This window comes from Chlamydomonas reinhardtii, chromosome 3 (assembly GCF_000002595.2).
Source record: "Chlamydomonas reinhardtii strain CC-503 cw92 mt+ chromosome 3, whole genome shotgun sequence".
Lineage (NCBI taxonomy): Eukaryota > Viridiplantae > Chlorophyta > Chlorophyceae > Chlamydomonadales > Chlamydomonadaceae > Chlamydomonas > Chlamydomonas reinhardtii.
The window spans coordinates 3,991,039-4,004,439 of NC_057006.1; the positions used below are offsets into that span (position 1 = coordinate 3,991,039).

General features: G+C 64.7%; 1 protein-coding gene across 1 annotated transcript; it reads right to left on the reverse strand.

Moving 5' to 3' along the window:
* On the reverse strand, positions 1-13,346 carry CHLRE_03g171950v5 (uncharacterized protein). The gene is made up of 21 exons (XM_043060894.1): positions 13,218-13,346; positions 13,023-13,118; positions 12,806-12,865; positions 12,381-12,511; positions 11,916-12,069; positions 11,323-11,500; positions 10,694-10,809; positions 10,045-10,194; positions 9,355-9,801; positions 8,364-9,037; positions 7,868-7,976; positions 7,299-7,412; positions 6,909-6,980; positions 5,644-5,841; positions 4,687-4,847; positions 4,259-4,421; positions 3,685-3,937; positions 3,316-3,482; positions 2,383-2,565; positions 2,021-2,116; positions 1-1,786 (listed from the first exon to the last, which is right to left on the reverse strand). Exons 1-21 carry the CDS (start codon positions 13,251-13,253, stop codon positions 1,679-1,681), a joined length of 3,666 nt encoding a protein of 1,221 aa, XP_042926023.1. The 5' UTR covers positions 13,254-13,346; the 3' UTR covers positions 1-1,678.
* Positions 13,347-13,401: the final 55 nt, after the last annotated feature.

A 13,401-nucleotide genomic window follows, 5' to 3' on the forward strand; every position in this document is an offset into this window, starting at 1 on the left:
TACGTACGCAACGTGTACCGCCATCGTGCGCCCCCGCCTACACAACGCACACAAACAGGAAGTGGCCCCGCACTCCTGCCCTGCCGTCGCAAATTGTTTGCCATGTGCTGGGGTTTGGGAATCAGCTACACCCTACGGGACTCACCAACCCTACCTTAACACTGTCCCATCGCACACGCAAACAGGAAGTGGCCCCACGACAGAATCGCCCAAACTCGACTACTCAGAATACCCTTGCGCAAAACCGCTGAACTGCGCCCTGCCTCTGTCGCACTCAACAACCCGACCGATTTCCCCTTCCTACACCCCACGCACACCCACACGCGCCCGTACCGCCACTCCTCCCTGCTGTCCCGCTTTTGCCAATCCTTGCACCAACACCACCCGGTGTGTGTGCGGGCATGCGTGCATGTTGCGGTACGTGTGGGGAAATAACAGCTGGGAAATAAGCTTTATGGGCAAGTAACGGGCAAGCCTGTGATGAACGCAGCGGGGTACGACCACGGTCCGCCCAGACAGTGCACTGAACGTCTGTTCCTAGGACCGCGGTGACTACTGTGTTCAAATTCATAGTCTGTGCGCTGTGTTAAAGAGCACAAGGAAAACATAGTCTGTGCGCTGTGTGCGCGCTCCACGCTTGTGCTGTCAAGCCCTGCCCGAGGACTCCACGGTCTCATTTGCACCGCACACGTCGAATGGCATGCGTGCTTCCCTGCCGTCCCGGACACGCCGCTTAGGCAGGCAGCCCTCACCAGCATCTGCAGCCCCTGGCCATGTGACCTCCTTTCACTTATCCGATTCCGTATGCGGTATGCAGCGAGCACGCGCTCAACGTACGCGCCTCGGAGTACCCAGACAACCACCCACAAAATGACTTTGATATCGCTGCTGACACTCTGCTCTGGGCTAGGTCTCTGGTTGGTGCGCCACAAATGATCCTTCGGAGCTTTATGTGAGAATGCCATGCACATCAAGTAAAGTACCTGCCCCTGCAAACATGGTCTGCAGTCGCACACGTGCGGGACGTTAGTCAGCCACAGCGCCCTATGCCAGTCTGACACACTCAGCTCTCAAAGACCACGCCATTCCGCCATGCGTTCTGGGCTGCCTCAAATATCACTATCAACGTCTGTGGCTCACCACGCGCGATCGCAGCCCCGCTGCCATGCACGCGATGCTCGGTCATGCCGCCCTAGGACAACGTCAAACGCTCAAACGAGTTCCTAAATTGCCAGGCGCGGAAGGCAGGCAGGAATTCCGCAAAGGTCAGATCCACGCAGCGATTCAGCGCCGGGACGGGGTTGCCCACCAACCCGCATTGATCGCAGCCGCCCTGGACACCCCAGCGCACCCGCATACCCCACCCACCACTTGCCTTACCCGCTCCAGCGCACCAGCTAGCCCAAACATCCAACCAACTAACCAAACATTTTCAGCAGCACCTCCGCCCCCAGCACACCCCTCTTGCGCGCCGTGCCAAGCACATCCAGCAGCTTTAGACCGCACGTGCCGTCGCTCGTGCCGCAGCACATCATACCGCGGCGCCAGCCGTCGACGCCGCTCATGCCTCCGCCCGGGACGCCCCACCTCCACTGGCACCTGCCTCCGCCTTGTGCCTGGTGCGCACCACGTCCATCTCCACCTCCACCTCCATCACCAGCAGCAGCGCCGCCGCTGCTTAGCCGGTGTTGCGCATGCCGGCGGCGATGCCGTTGATGGAGATGAGCAGCGCGTCGCGCAGGCGCATGTTGTTGGGGTCCTGGCGCAGGCGCCGCAGCACCTCCACCTGCACGCACACACACACACACACACACACACACACACACACACACACACGAGGTGACATGGGGGAGGGGCGCGAGGGCGTCAGTGCAAGGTGTTGTATGCACCAGGGGCTACATTCATGATGGGTGAAGGGGTATGGCCTGGGTGTTGGGAGTGTGTCTGCGGCGCATGCGGCGCGCGGGACGAAGCGGTTGCACACGGCATGCTGGGTTGCTGGCTGGTTGGCCGCACGCACCTGCAGGATGTTGATGGGGTCCACGAAGGGCGAGCGCATGGAGATGAGCTTGCTCAATGTGGGGTTGTTGGACAGCAGGTTCTCGTGCCCGGTCACCTGCGAGCGCGCGGGAAAGGCAAACAGACAGGTGCGCCGTCAGCAGGAACGGCAGGCGCACAGCTCCGATTCCTCCCGTCTGCCGGGAACTGCCGTGCCCACTGCCCCTGCCCCCACAGCTTCAACTGCCGTCCCAACTCTCCCCCACCCCAAAAAAACAATGCCACTGTCCTGCCCACTGCCCTCCCAGCTCCCGGCACCACTCCCCTCCCCAGCTCCTCCCCTTCTCTGCACTCCTTCCCTTCTCAGCCCCTCCCCTCCCGCACCTTGAGGATGGCGCCCTGGCAGCGCTGCAGCCGCTCGCGCAGCTCGGCTCCCAGCTTCTTCTCCTCGGGGTCGTTGACCAGCACCTCCTCGTACAGCGCCGCGATGCGCGGGTCGGTCTTGGCCAGGATCATCTCAATCAGATCCACTGTGGATCCGAAGAAGGGCCACTCGCGGTACATGGCCTGCGTGTGCGTGTGTGTGTGTGTGTGTGTTAAAAAACGAAACGAAAGCCCGCCCCATGACGCGACGGAGTTACTTACCGATACCCACCATTTTTACCGAGCGTCGCGTGACTGTCGTGACCCAGGTAGTCATACTTACCCGCGATTAGCCTGGAACCCCACGGGCGACCATTCGGCCTGACCCCGCGTTGCACCTGTATGCGTCCATGCTCCGCACCCTGGGCGCGCTAAACAACGTTTACCCAGCACGCCTAATTCCCAGATTCCCGCCCGCTGGTCGTAGTCGAGCTCACCTATAGGCAAAGGTGGAAGCATGGGCATAGGGCGGCAGCGAGGAAGTGTCACGGGCATGTGAATGGCAACGGCGATAAGAGAGGCGGCGTGCAGCAGACAAGCTAGGTATCACGCGTCCCAAATCCCGCCCACTAAGTACAATAACACTATTGGAAGAGGGCGAGTTAGCGGTGGCACTGCGACTAAACGGGGTCGAGGCGGCATGGGGGACGTGGCGGGCGGCGGTTGCAGCGTGTGTGTGTGTGTGTGTGTGTGTGTGTGTGTGTGTGTGTGTGTGTGTGTGTGTGTGTGTGTGTGTGTGTGTTGTTTTGAGAGGGTGAAGGTGCAGCGGGATAAGTGGATAGCCACTGTCTTCAAGTCTGCTATATGTCTCCCTATTAAGACACACCGTTAACGTCGTACGCACGCTCACACACATCCACAAACACACACACTCTTTCTCACTCACACACATACCTGCAGCGTGGGCAGGTGGCCCTGGGTCATGGCCGCGGTGAGGGCGGCGCCAATGCCCAGCCAGGAGGGCAGGATGAGGCGGTTCTGCGTCCAGGCGAAGATCCAGGGGATGGCGCGCAGCGTGGAGATGGAGGCGTCCTTGTTGCGCCGCCGAGCCGGGCGAGAGCCTGGGGCACACAGAGGGAGAGGAGGAGAGGCGGAGGGAGGCGGTGAGCGAGGGGAGGCAAGAGAGAGGCGGGACGTTGGGCGCCCGGATACCTACACACACACACTCACACTACACACTCACACTCACAGACACACGGGCTTTCGTTTCGTTTTTTTGACACACACACACACACACACACGCACGCACGCACACACACGCACCGATGTTGAGGTTGCCCAGCTCGGCCTCGGGCGTGGCGTGCTTGAAGTAGCGCAGGAAGAGCGGGCTGTGGTGCACGATGTTGCGGTAGCTCTCGCAGCTGACGCGGCTGAGCATCTCCATCACGGCGCGCCACTCCTCGCGGCGCGGCGGGCTGGGCGGGCGCATGGTGGCCAGCAGCACAGCGGTGGTGTAGGTCTCCAGCTGGCTCAGAGCCACGCCGCTGATGCCGAACTTGGCCTGGACCATCTCGCCCTGGGAGTACGGTGTAGGGAGGGCGGGGAGGTTGGTGGCGTCAACATTCATGTTTAGATGAGGAGAAAGTGGTAGACGGTAGACCGTCTTGCGGAACGGCAATCGTTACCAACGATGTCGACCAGCTCTCGGCTGGGGGTAGGGGTTGTAGATACCAGTCCAAACTGAACCGAAGCCAGAGCAAAAGAGCGAGGAGGAGAGCGTGGCCTATGGGGGTATGATGGTCCGCTCGGCCCCATCTTGGGAGCTCCTTGCACCGCACTACGCACTCTTGCGCACACGCACACACATTCAGGCACACACACGCAGGGGCAGACGCACCTGCTCGGTGATGCGGAAGGTCCCCTCCACAGAGCCGGGCGGCTGCGACTGGATGGCGATGTGGGTGGGCCCGCCGCCGCGGCCCACGGTGCCGCCGCGGCCGTGGAACAGCGTGAGCTTGACGTTGTTGGCCTTGGTGATGGCCACCAGCCGCTCCTGACACCTGCAGGGGAGGGGGGGGGGCAGGCGGGACGAGGAATGCGGGAGGGGAAGCGGAATTGAGGTTTGCGCCTTTTTGGGAGAGGTTCGGGGCAGGCAGGAGGTGAAGCACAGCGCCAGTCTCAGGATTGGTTTCGTTACCGTGCATGGACCCCGTTTCACTCCGCACACAAACTCTTCCCTCCGCACAATCACCCTCTTCCCTCCGCACAAAAACAACTCTTCCCTCCATGCACACACGCCCCCCCCGCCCCGCCCCCCGCTCTCACTTGTACAGCGCCCAGTTGGCAGCCAGGCGGCCGGCGTCCTTGCCGCTGTCGCTGTATCCCAGCATCACCTCCTGCGCGTCGCCGTGCACTGCCCGCAGGTGCTCGCGGTACCAGGGGTTGGTCAGCAGCCGCGTCATCACGTCCTCCGCCGCGTCCAGGTCCTGGTGGGGGTGGGGGTGGGGGTGGGGGTGGGGTTGTAAATACCAGCCCAAACTAAACCAAAATGGTGGGGGTTCCATGCATGTTAAATAAGGAAGTGGTAGACGGTAGACCATCTTGGGGTGGGGGTGGGGAGGTGCAGGGTGGGGGGCATGTCCGTGGCTCCGATAGCAAGTCTTAAGGCAACCTGACTGCCAGGCATGCGCCGCTTATAACACCGTCTTGGGCCCCCACCACCGTTCTTTAGTTCGTAGTTATCATTCACTGAAGGCCTCCAACGGTCCCCGGCCCGGCGGTCTCACCGCCGTTATCTACGGTCTACACGGGCGGCCAAAAGCCGCGCCCGGGCAGCAACTATGCCCCCACCCGGGGGGTTGGTTGGTTGGTTTGGGTCAGTTTGGGCTGGTGTTTACACCCCCCCGCCCGACCCCCATCCGTCGCTGCACCAGGACCCCAATACGCTACATGCTTGCTGATGAGCTTGTGCCTCTTTTATGGTGCCTTGCAAGCCTGTACTGCGTCAAACACCCAGCGCTCATGCTCCACGATATCTACAAAACGCACGACAGCCGCTGCTGTCGCGGCGCCGCGCCGTAGGCTATGTGTGTCCGCGTAACCAAGCCCCTCCAGGTCATTCATCCACAACCCCGCCCCCTCACCCTCTCGCCTCCTTGCCAATCCCGAGGTCCCCCACCTAACCCCCCCTCACCTTACCGCTTTTCTTCCACACAATTATTGCAAACATACTTGCAAACCCCCCGCCCCCCCCTCGCCCCCCTCCCCACCCCTCCGCCTCACCTCCAGCGTCTCGAACAGCGGCACCACGCGCAGCGAGCCGCCGTCCTCGGGCCCGCCGCCGCCGCGGCCGCCCGCCTCGGCGCCCACCTGCATGCGCGCCTCGCGCTGCAGCAGCTCCACCGCCATCACGTCCGAGGCGCCCTTGGTCATGGAGATGACGTAGGCGCCCAGGTTGTCACGGCCCAGATGGGCGGCCACCTGGGGGTTGCAAGGATTGGTTCAGAGAAGTACTACAGTGAAATACTACAGAGAAGTACTACAGAGAAGTACTACAGAGAAGTACTACAGTGAAGTACTACAGTGCAGTGAAGTAGACAGCAGGTGTGGTGTTGTGGGGTTGGAATTTGGGGGTGAAGGGGTAAAGGGAGGGAATACATTCGTGATTGTTGTATACATGGAGTAGCCAGGAAACAGCGGGAGGGGACGAGGGGTTTTGGGTACTAGGCCAGGGAGGGGAGAGGCAGGAGGTGGGGAGGGGTGCGTGAGAGGGAGGAGGCGGGAGGTGGTGCGCGAGAGGGAGGAGGCGGGAGGAGGTGCGTGAGAGGGTGTGGGAGGTGGTGTGCGGTGGTGTTGCATGAGGAGGCGGCTGAGACACACGTGGCGCTGTGCCACAGGCTCCTCTCATGCACCCACACGGCCGCGTTGCTACCTCCCTGCCCGGGGCCCTCCCGCTTTGACATCGCCGCTGCACCTCCCGACACCCCCTGACCCTCTAAGCCGTGGGTTTTGTTTGCCGTCCCGCGTGCTGTTGTCCTGTACTGTTGCGCGTGCCACCGAGCCCGGGCAGCCGCATTTCTTGCCGGCGCCGCTCGCCCTACGGCTCCACGACGCCTCGACCCCCTCCCATACGTATAATCGCTTGCAATTAACGCCTCTGCCTGTGCTCCGCTCGTTTAGCTTGGTTCGGTTTAGTTTGGGCTGGTATTCACAACCCCCCACCCCCGTGACAGCAGCAGCAGCAGCAGCAGCGCAGCTCAGGCGTCGCCGCTGCCTGTGAGGCGGTGTCCGCCGTGGCCGCCGCGCGTTCCTATTCCTCTCCTGCCCCCTCTCCCTCTCCCTCTCCCGCCCCCTCTCCCTCTCCCTCTCCCGCCCCCTCTCCCTCTCCCTCTCCCGCCCCCTCTCCCTCTCCCTCTCCCGCCCCTCTCCCTCCCCCTCTCCCTCCCCCTCTCCCTCTCCCGCCCCCTCTCCCTCTCCCTCTCCCGCCCCCTCTCCCTCTCCCTCTCTCCCACTCTGTCTCTCCCTCCAACTCGCTCCAGCCCGCTCACCTTGAAGGTGTCCAGCACCTCGCGCACCTCGGCGCTCATGGGCATGTCGGCGGGGATGAGCGGCCGCCGGCCCTGGGGGCGAGGGGGCGTGTGGGTGCGGGGGAGTGCGGGGTAGTGGGTGTGGGCGTGTTAGGGCGTGTTCGTGCAGGGTAGTGCGTGCGTCAAACCGGATGTGCGACCATAGTGCCATGCGGGGTATGCTGCTGTGTGCGTGCGCGCGTGTGTCCCTGGAGCAGCTAAGCTGGACGCACGTACCTAGCTGCTGCCAGACAAAGTCGGCAGTATGTGCCCCCTTCTCCCGCCCCCTTCCCCTTGTGCCCGGCTACACCTGCGCTTCTTCGCATTGTACTTATGAGTGCATTCATGAATGTAATGCCCCCGCCTCCCCACCTGCAGCTCCTTTGTGAGCCACTCGATTTTCTGGTCCTCGCTCCACTCCAGGTAGGAGCCCAGACCCAGGTAGCTGGTCACGGCGTCCAGGGCCTCGGCGTGGCGGGTGGACTCCTGCGGTTGGGGGGCCGGTGTGTGTGTGTGTGGGAGGGTACATTCATGCTTGTTTGCGAGGTGAAGGCGTAGCTAGGAACAGTAGTACAGCAGGCGCAGGGAGGGAGAAGGGGGCATGGGAGGGTGTGGGGGTTTGTGTGTTTGCGGTGAGAGAGCACGAGGACGGATGACGAGAAAACAGGACGCAGGACGCGATGCGCTGCGCCTGCATCTGGGGAGCGTTACATGGGGTAGCGCGAGCGGTGTCACGCGATTACTTGATCTCGGGCGGCAGTGCCCCCATCCACCCCACCCACCCACCACCATCACCCACCCACCATCACCCACCCACCATCACCCACCCACCCGCACCCACCCGCACCCACCATCACCCACCATCACCCACCATCACCCACCCTCACCCACCCACCCACCGCACCCGCACCCATCCACTCCCCACCCAGCCACCCACCCACCTGGCGCAGGTCTAGCTTCATGAGGCACATGCCGAAGGTGTACACGCGGCGGATGAGGTCCAGCAGCCGCCCGTCCGCAATGACGCCGCCGCCGCACTCCCACAGCGACCTGGGCGCGGGGGGGGGGGGGGACAAGCAGGTCGGGGAGGGGGAGCAATGGAGCGTTACCTCCGAACAAATCCAATAGGAACAGTACCGCTGCAAGGAGAAGCTGGGGGAGGGGGGCAGGGCCGCGTGAGCCCAGGTTGAGGAACACAAGAACCACCGGCAGCGCTTGAGCGACACGCCCATGCTGCACCCAACCCTCTGCCCACAGCCCCCCCCACACACGCTGCCCAAACCCAGGTCACTGGCCCAGCGCTTCTGCCGTTTCCCCTTCCCCTCCTCCTCCTCCTCCCACCTCCCACCTCCACCTCCACCTCCTCCCACCACCTCCACCTCCACCTCCTCCTCCAGCCTCCCCCTCCTCCTCCCCCACCCTGCAGCTCGACCTCACCAGTAGCACGCCATCAGCGGCTCCGCCAGCTCGTCCTCGCTCTCATACCACGGCGCCGCGCCGCCGCCGCCGCCGCCGCCCGCCCCCACGCCGCCGTGCGCCTCGCCCGCCGGCTCGCGGCCGCTCAGCAGGTCCTCCATGCGCCGCCGCGTGGCCGCCAGCCTGTCGCGCACGTGGCCCAACACGATGCGGTAGGGGTGGAAGCCGGGGTGCTCGTGCGCGCGCGCGAACTGCACCGAGCTGGTTCCCAGCCGCTGCGCCATCAGGCTGCGACGCGTGAAGGTGGGGTCGCCGCCCAGGCCCGAGGCCGCGCGGTTCGCGCCGCCGCCGCCGCCGCCGCCCGCGCCGCCGCTGGCGGCGGTGCTCATGGCGGCGTTGGCCGCCTCGCGGAAGGGCGTGGGGCCGGGCGTGAAGGGGCCGGGCAGCGCGCCAAGGCGGTCGGGGGTGCCGGGGTCGGCGTAGCTGGGCGTGCCGGGGACTTCGGGCTCGGGCTGCGTGCCGTCGGCGGCGGCGGCGGCGGCGGTGGCGGTGGTGGTGTAGCCGTGGGCGGTGGGCTCGGCGGAGGCGCCGGCGGAGGGCCCGCCCAGCATGGGGTGCTGCGAGGCGCCCAGGTCTCCGGCGTCCGAGGCGCGGCGGGACTCGTTGAAGTCCATCTCCGAGCCGCCCTCCACGTCCTGTGTGCGTGTGTAGTATGTAAGAAGTGTGATACCGAAGTACATGTGTGATATGATCAGTGTGAGAAGGTAGGCACCGCCTGTGCACACGGCAGTAGGGCACCGCGCGTTGCGAGCGAGAGCGCACAGGGTGGGTGGGGGCCTGCGGGGCGTGCGGCGGGAGGCTACTCCGGTTCGTGTCTTCACGCCCGACCTTCCCCTGCAACCCACCCAGCAAAACACACATATACACACATACACACACATGTACACACATGTACACACACACGCGCACACGCTCATACATGCCTCGCCCTCCCTCCCTGGCCCGCCCGCACCTGTCCCGGCAGCTCGTGCGGCACCGACACCTCCGCCGCCGTGTGCGCCGACACCGGCTGCGTGCCCAGGATCATGCCGCCCGGGAACGCCGCGCCCTCGCCGCCCGCCAGCACGCCCACACTCCGCACGTCCGTGCTCGGCCGCTCCGGCCGGGGCCGCCCCAACCGGCTGAAGGTGAACGCGTCGTCCGCCGCGGCAGCGGCGGCGGGGCCGGCGGCGGCGGCAGCGCCGCCGCCGCTGGTGCCGTCAGCGACGACGTCGCCGCCTGCGGCGGCGGCGGCGGCCGCCGAGGCGGCGGAGCCGCCATGGCTGGCTGCGTCTGTTGCGGTCTGGTGCAGGGCGGCGGCGGCCTTGGCCCGGACCACGCCGGCGCGCTTGGTGTGGCCCTCGGCGATGATGCGGCGGGCCATCTTCCACACCGCCGCACTGCACTGGTTCATGGACAGCTGCGGGGTGGGGTGGCGGGTGGCGGGAGCGTAGGGCAGGGGCAGGGGTAGGGAGTCCGGGTCAGAGGCACGGGCCAAGGCTGTGTGGTCTGCGTCCGGGTTTCGGGTAGCCCCAGGGGTTTTGGGAGCAGACAAGCTCACATTCCAACCCCCCTGCACCTCCAGCTCCATCTCCCCCTCCACCTCCACGTGACGCATAACACGGCTCATCACACGGCTCATCACACGGCTCATCACACGCACCTCAAACCTCAGCGTGTCGATCTCACGCAGGTACAGATCCGCCGCCATCCAGCGCGCCAGGGCCGTCACGTGCGCCGTCACCTTGGCGGTCACGTTGGGGTTGCCATCGCGGTCGCCGCCCATCCAGCTGCCGAAGCGGAAGGGCGTGGCCTGCAGGGTGGGAGGTGTGGGGGTTACATTCATGATAACCGTAGTTAAGCAAGTGGTAGACGGTAGACCATCTTGGGGGTAGGGAGGGGAGGAGGGCGGGGAGGAGCGGTGAGAGGCAGGCACGGCGAGTCAACAGGACGGGCGGCACAGCGTGTGGTTTGTGTGCGTGCGCTTTCACTTGTCCAGCCGGCGTGAACTCCATCACCGCGCTATGAAGCCCGGCGTGCATTTGCCTTGACTACCCCGCTCCCTTCGCTCGGCCCCGCTTCTCACCAACCCTCAGCAGCCACCCTCCGCATCCCTGCCGCGCCCCCGGCACGCAATGCCGGCCCACCCCACCCTTGGCACACATCCACTCTCCCGCCCCCTGGGCCCCCGGCCCCGCATATAGCCCCCCTACCCCGCCCCCTGCCTGTGCTCCGCTCGTTTTAGCTGGTCTAGTTTGCGCTGGCATATACAACTCAACACCCCCCCCCCACACACACACACGCACACACACCTGCAGCGGCAGGTCGTGCCCGGTGTGTTTCTTGAGCGCGGCGCTGAGGCGGCGCATGTACTGCGGCACCGCGGCCCACAGCGACTGCTCCACAATGTGCAGACCGCCGCGCGCCTCTGTCAGGAAGTGAGGGGCGGGGAGCGTGGCGGTTGCGGCGTGAGGTCGATGAGAGGCACCGCGTGGGAGGATGGCGGGGGCAACCACAGGCCAGTAGTCAAAAACCACACTGGGGGTGCAACCTCCCAAATGCGTTCTGCTGACAAGATGGTCCCAGCCATCCCGCCCTGCCTCCCATCTTCATGCCATATCGCTTGTGCCAGCGGCGTCCCGTCCCGCCGCTTGCGTGCTCCACCATCTGCTACCCTTGGCGCCCTCCCTTACACCTCCCTTCCCCTCCCTTACACCTCCCTTTCCCCTCCCTGTCCCTCCCTGTCCCTCCCTGTCCCCTCCATGTCCCTCCCTGTCCCTTGCGTGGGCACGCCCTTGGCCGCGGTGCCCCAACACCTGCGCCCCCCTCCCCCTCCTCCCTCCCAAAACCCCTTCCTCCTCCCCCTCCTTCCCCATCCTCTCCTGCTCCCTCCCTCCCCTCCTCCCCCCTCCTGCCCACCCCCTCCTGCCCGCCCCCTCACCGTCCAGCGGCGTGGGCTTCTGCCTCCTCAGCTCGTCCGTCTGCCACAGCGCCGCCACCTCCCGCTGCAGCTCGCTCACCATGTTGCGCCGCTCCTCCGCCGTCAGGTCGGAGCGGTCGTGCTGCTGCAGCAGCGCCGCAATGCGAGTGTGCTTGTACTGCAGCGTGCGCCGGTTCACCTGCGGGGAGGAGCAGAGGCAGGTGTGGGCAGTCGAGGGCAGGCCGGCGGGCAGACATACATGGTCAGGCAGGCAGGTGGGCAGGTAGGCAGGCAGGTGGGCAGGTGGGCAGGTGGGCAGGTAGGCAGGCAGGTGGGCAGGTGGGCAGGTGGGCAGGCAGGTGGGCACGCAGGGGGGGGGACCTCACCCGCGGACGCCACGCAGCAAAGCCTTGGTGCCTACCGTAATCTTTCTCCTCTCTCTCTCCTTCCCTTCCCGCCCCCTCCCTTCTCATGGGATGCTGGAAGCCACCCCTCCCCGACCACCACAAACACACATACACATACACACACACACGGCGGGCTTCGTTTTGTTGTTTTTTTAACACACACACACAGTCACACGCACACAGTCACACACGCACACACGCGGTCACCTGTGTGGGGTGCGCGGTGAGCACCACCTCCACGTTCTGCTCCGACACCGCCCGGTACAGCTCCTCGGGGTCCACGCCCTCCGTGATCAGCCGCGCAAACACCGCGTCGCAGCTGTTGGGGTTGGGCTCGCGAGTGGCGCGGTCGCGGCGCACTCTGCAGGATGGGAGGAAGAGGGAGAGGGAGAGGGAGAGGTGGGATGGGAGGAAGAGGGAGAGGGGGAGAGGGGAGAGGGAATGGGAGGAAGAGGGAGAGGGGGAGAGGGGAGAGGGGATGGGAGGAATAGGGAGAGGGGGAGAGGGGATGGGAGGAGGAGGAGTCCATGAACGACTGAGTGGGTAATTCATTCCCGAACAGCTCATCGCAGCCGGGCGCTTGCACTCCGCCCACAACACCCTCGCACACCCGCACACACACTTGGGTCTTGTTCCGATTCTGCTGTGCAGCATGTTCGCAAACACACGCACCCGTGGTGCAGCTCTGCGATGCCGGACAGGTTGAGGTAGTGGCCGCAGGCGCGTGTGAGCGGCACCGCCTCGTCCATGTCCAGGTTCATCAGCTCCTCCGCCAGCCGGTGCGACAGCATGTCGGAGGCGCCCTGCAGGGGAGGTCGGGAGGAGGGGAGGTTGGGGAGGAGGGGTAAGCAGACTGAAACCCTAGTGGCGGTGGCAGGCCCAGTGAGCTGGCGCGTTCACGGCCGTCGTGCGTGTGGGAACAGCGGAAGATGGAAACAGCAGTGGTCATGACAAGGGGCGGAGGCGAACGCCAATTGACGTGGTGCGGAGGCGGGTTGCGAATGAGAGCGACTGAACCACTGGCGGCGCTCCGCCATGAACACGTGCAACACCCGTTTTAACCCCCACCCTACACGCCTCAAAACAGCCGCCCTCACCGCGTCTCCCTTGATCGACAGATTTGAGGCACATTGCGCCAGTGCTCGGATGCGTTCAATCTGCAAGGGACGGGCCAAACGGGGCTGTTGATGGCAAGATGCCCATGAGAACCCGAGACCGCGAAACAGCAAGGCGCTTGCTTCTTAAGTTCAGCATAGATGCATCGTCACCGATGTAGCTGTTTCAGTTCGCCATGTAACATGAGCCCCGAGATACCTTCTTGAACATGGTCTCGCCGATTTCGACGCGGAGACAGTCGTCAAGCAGGCTACCGAGAAGCTTGCAGTCATCCTCAAGCGGCGTCAGATCGTCCTGTCGCGGTTGCAAAGCGCAAGTGTTGTTGGAGGGAATTGCAGCCGAACCATCCGTATGCACCGCGACAACACCTGCTGGATGCCATCAGCCGCTCACCCTCACGGCTCCAAAATCATATGTGGAGTCCGTCATGATGCCGGCTCAGCGCCTGCCGGCGCAACCCGAGCGCGAGAGCTACTTTTCTACGGGGGTTCACGAAGCGCGCGTGTCGCTGGGTACAATCACGGCAATAGCTCGCGATTGAACAATTGAGTAATGGGCCGGTAAGCTGGGGCTCCAA

Excerpts from the sequence above, each read along its gene's own strand:
- CHLRE_03g171950v5 (XM_043060894.1), bottom strand. The coding sequence starts at position 13,253 with ATGACGGACTCCACATATGATTTTGGAGCCGTGAGG. Across the intron at positions 12,866-13,022 it reads GCGAGACCATGTTCAAGAAG|ATTGAACGCATCCGAGCACT; the intron begins GTATCTCGGGGC and ends CGTCCCTTGCAG. Across the intron at positions 12,512-12,805 it reads TGTCGATCAAGGGAGACGCG|GGCGCCTCCGACATGCTGTC; the intron begins GTGAGGGCGGCT and ends CCTCCCCTGCAG.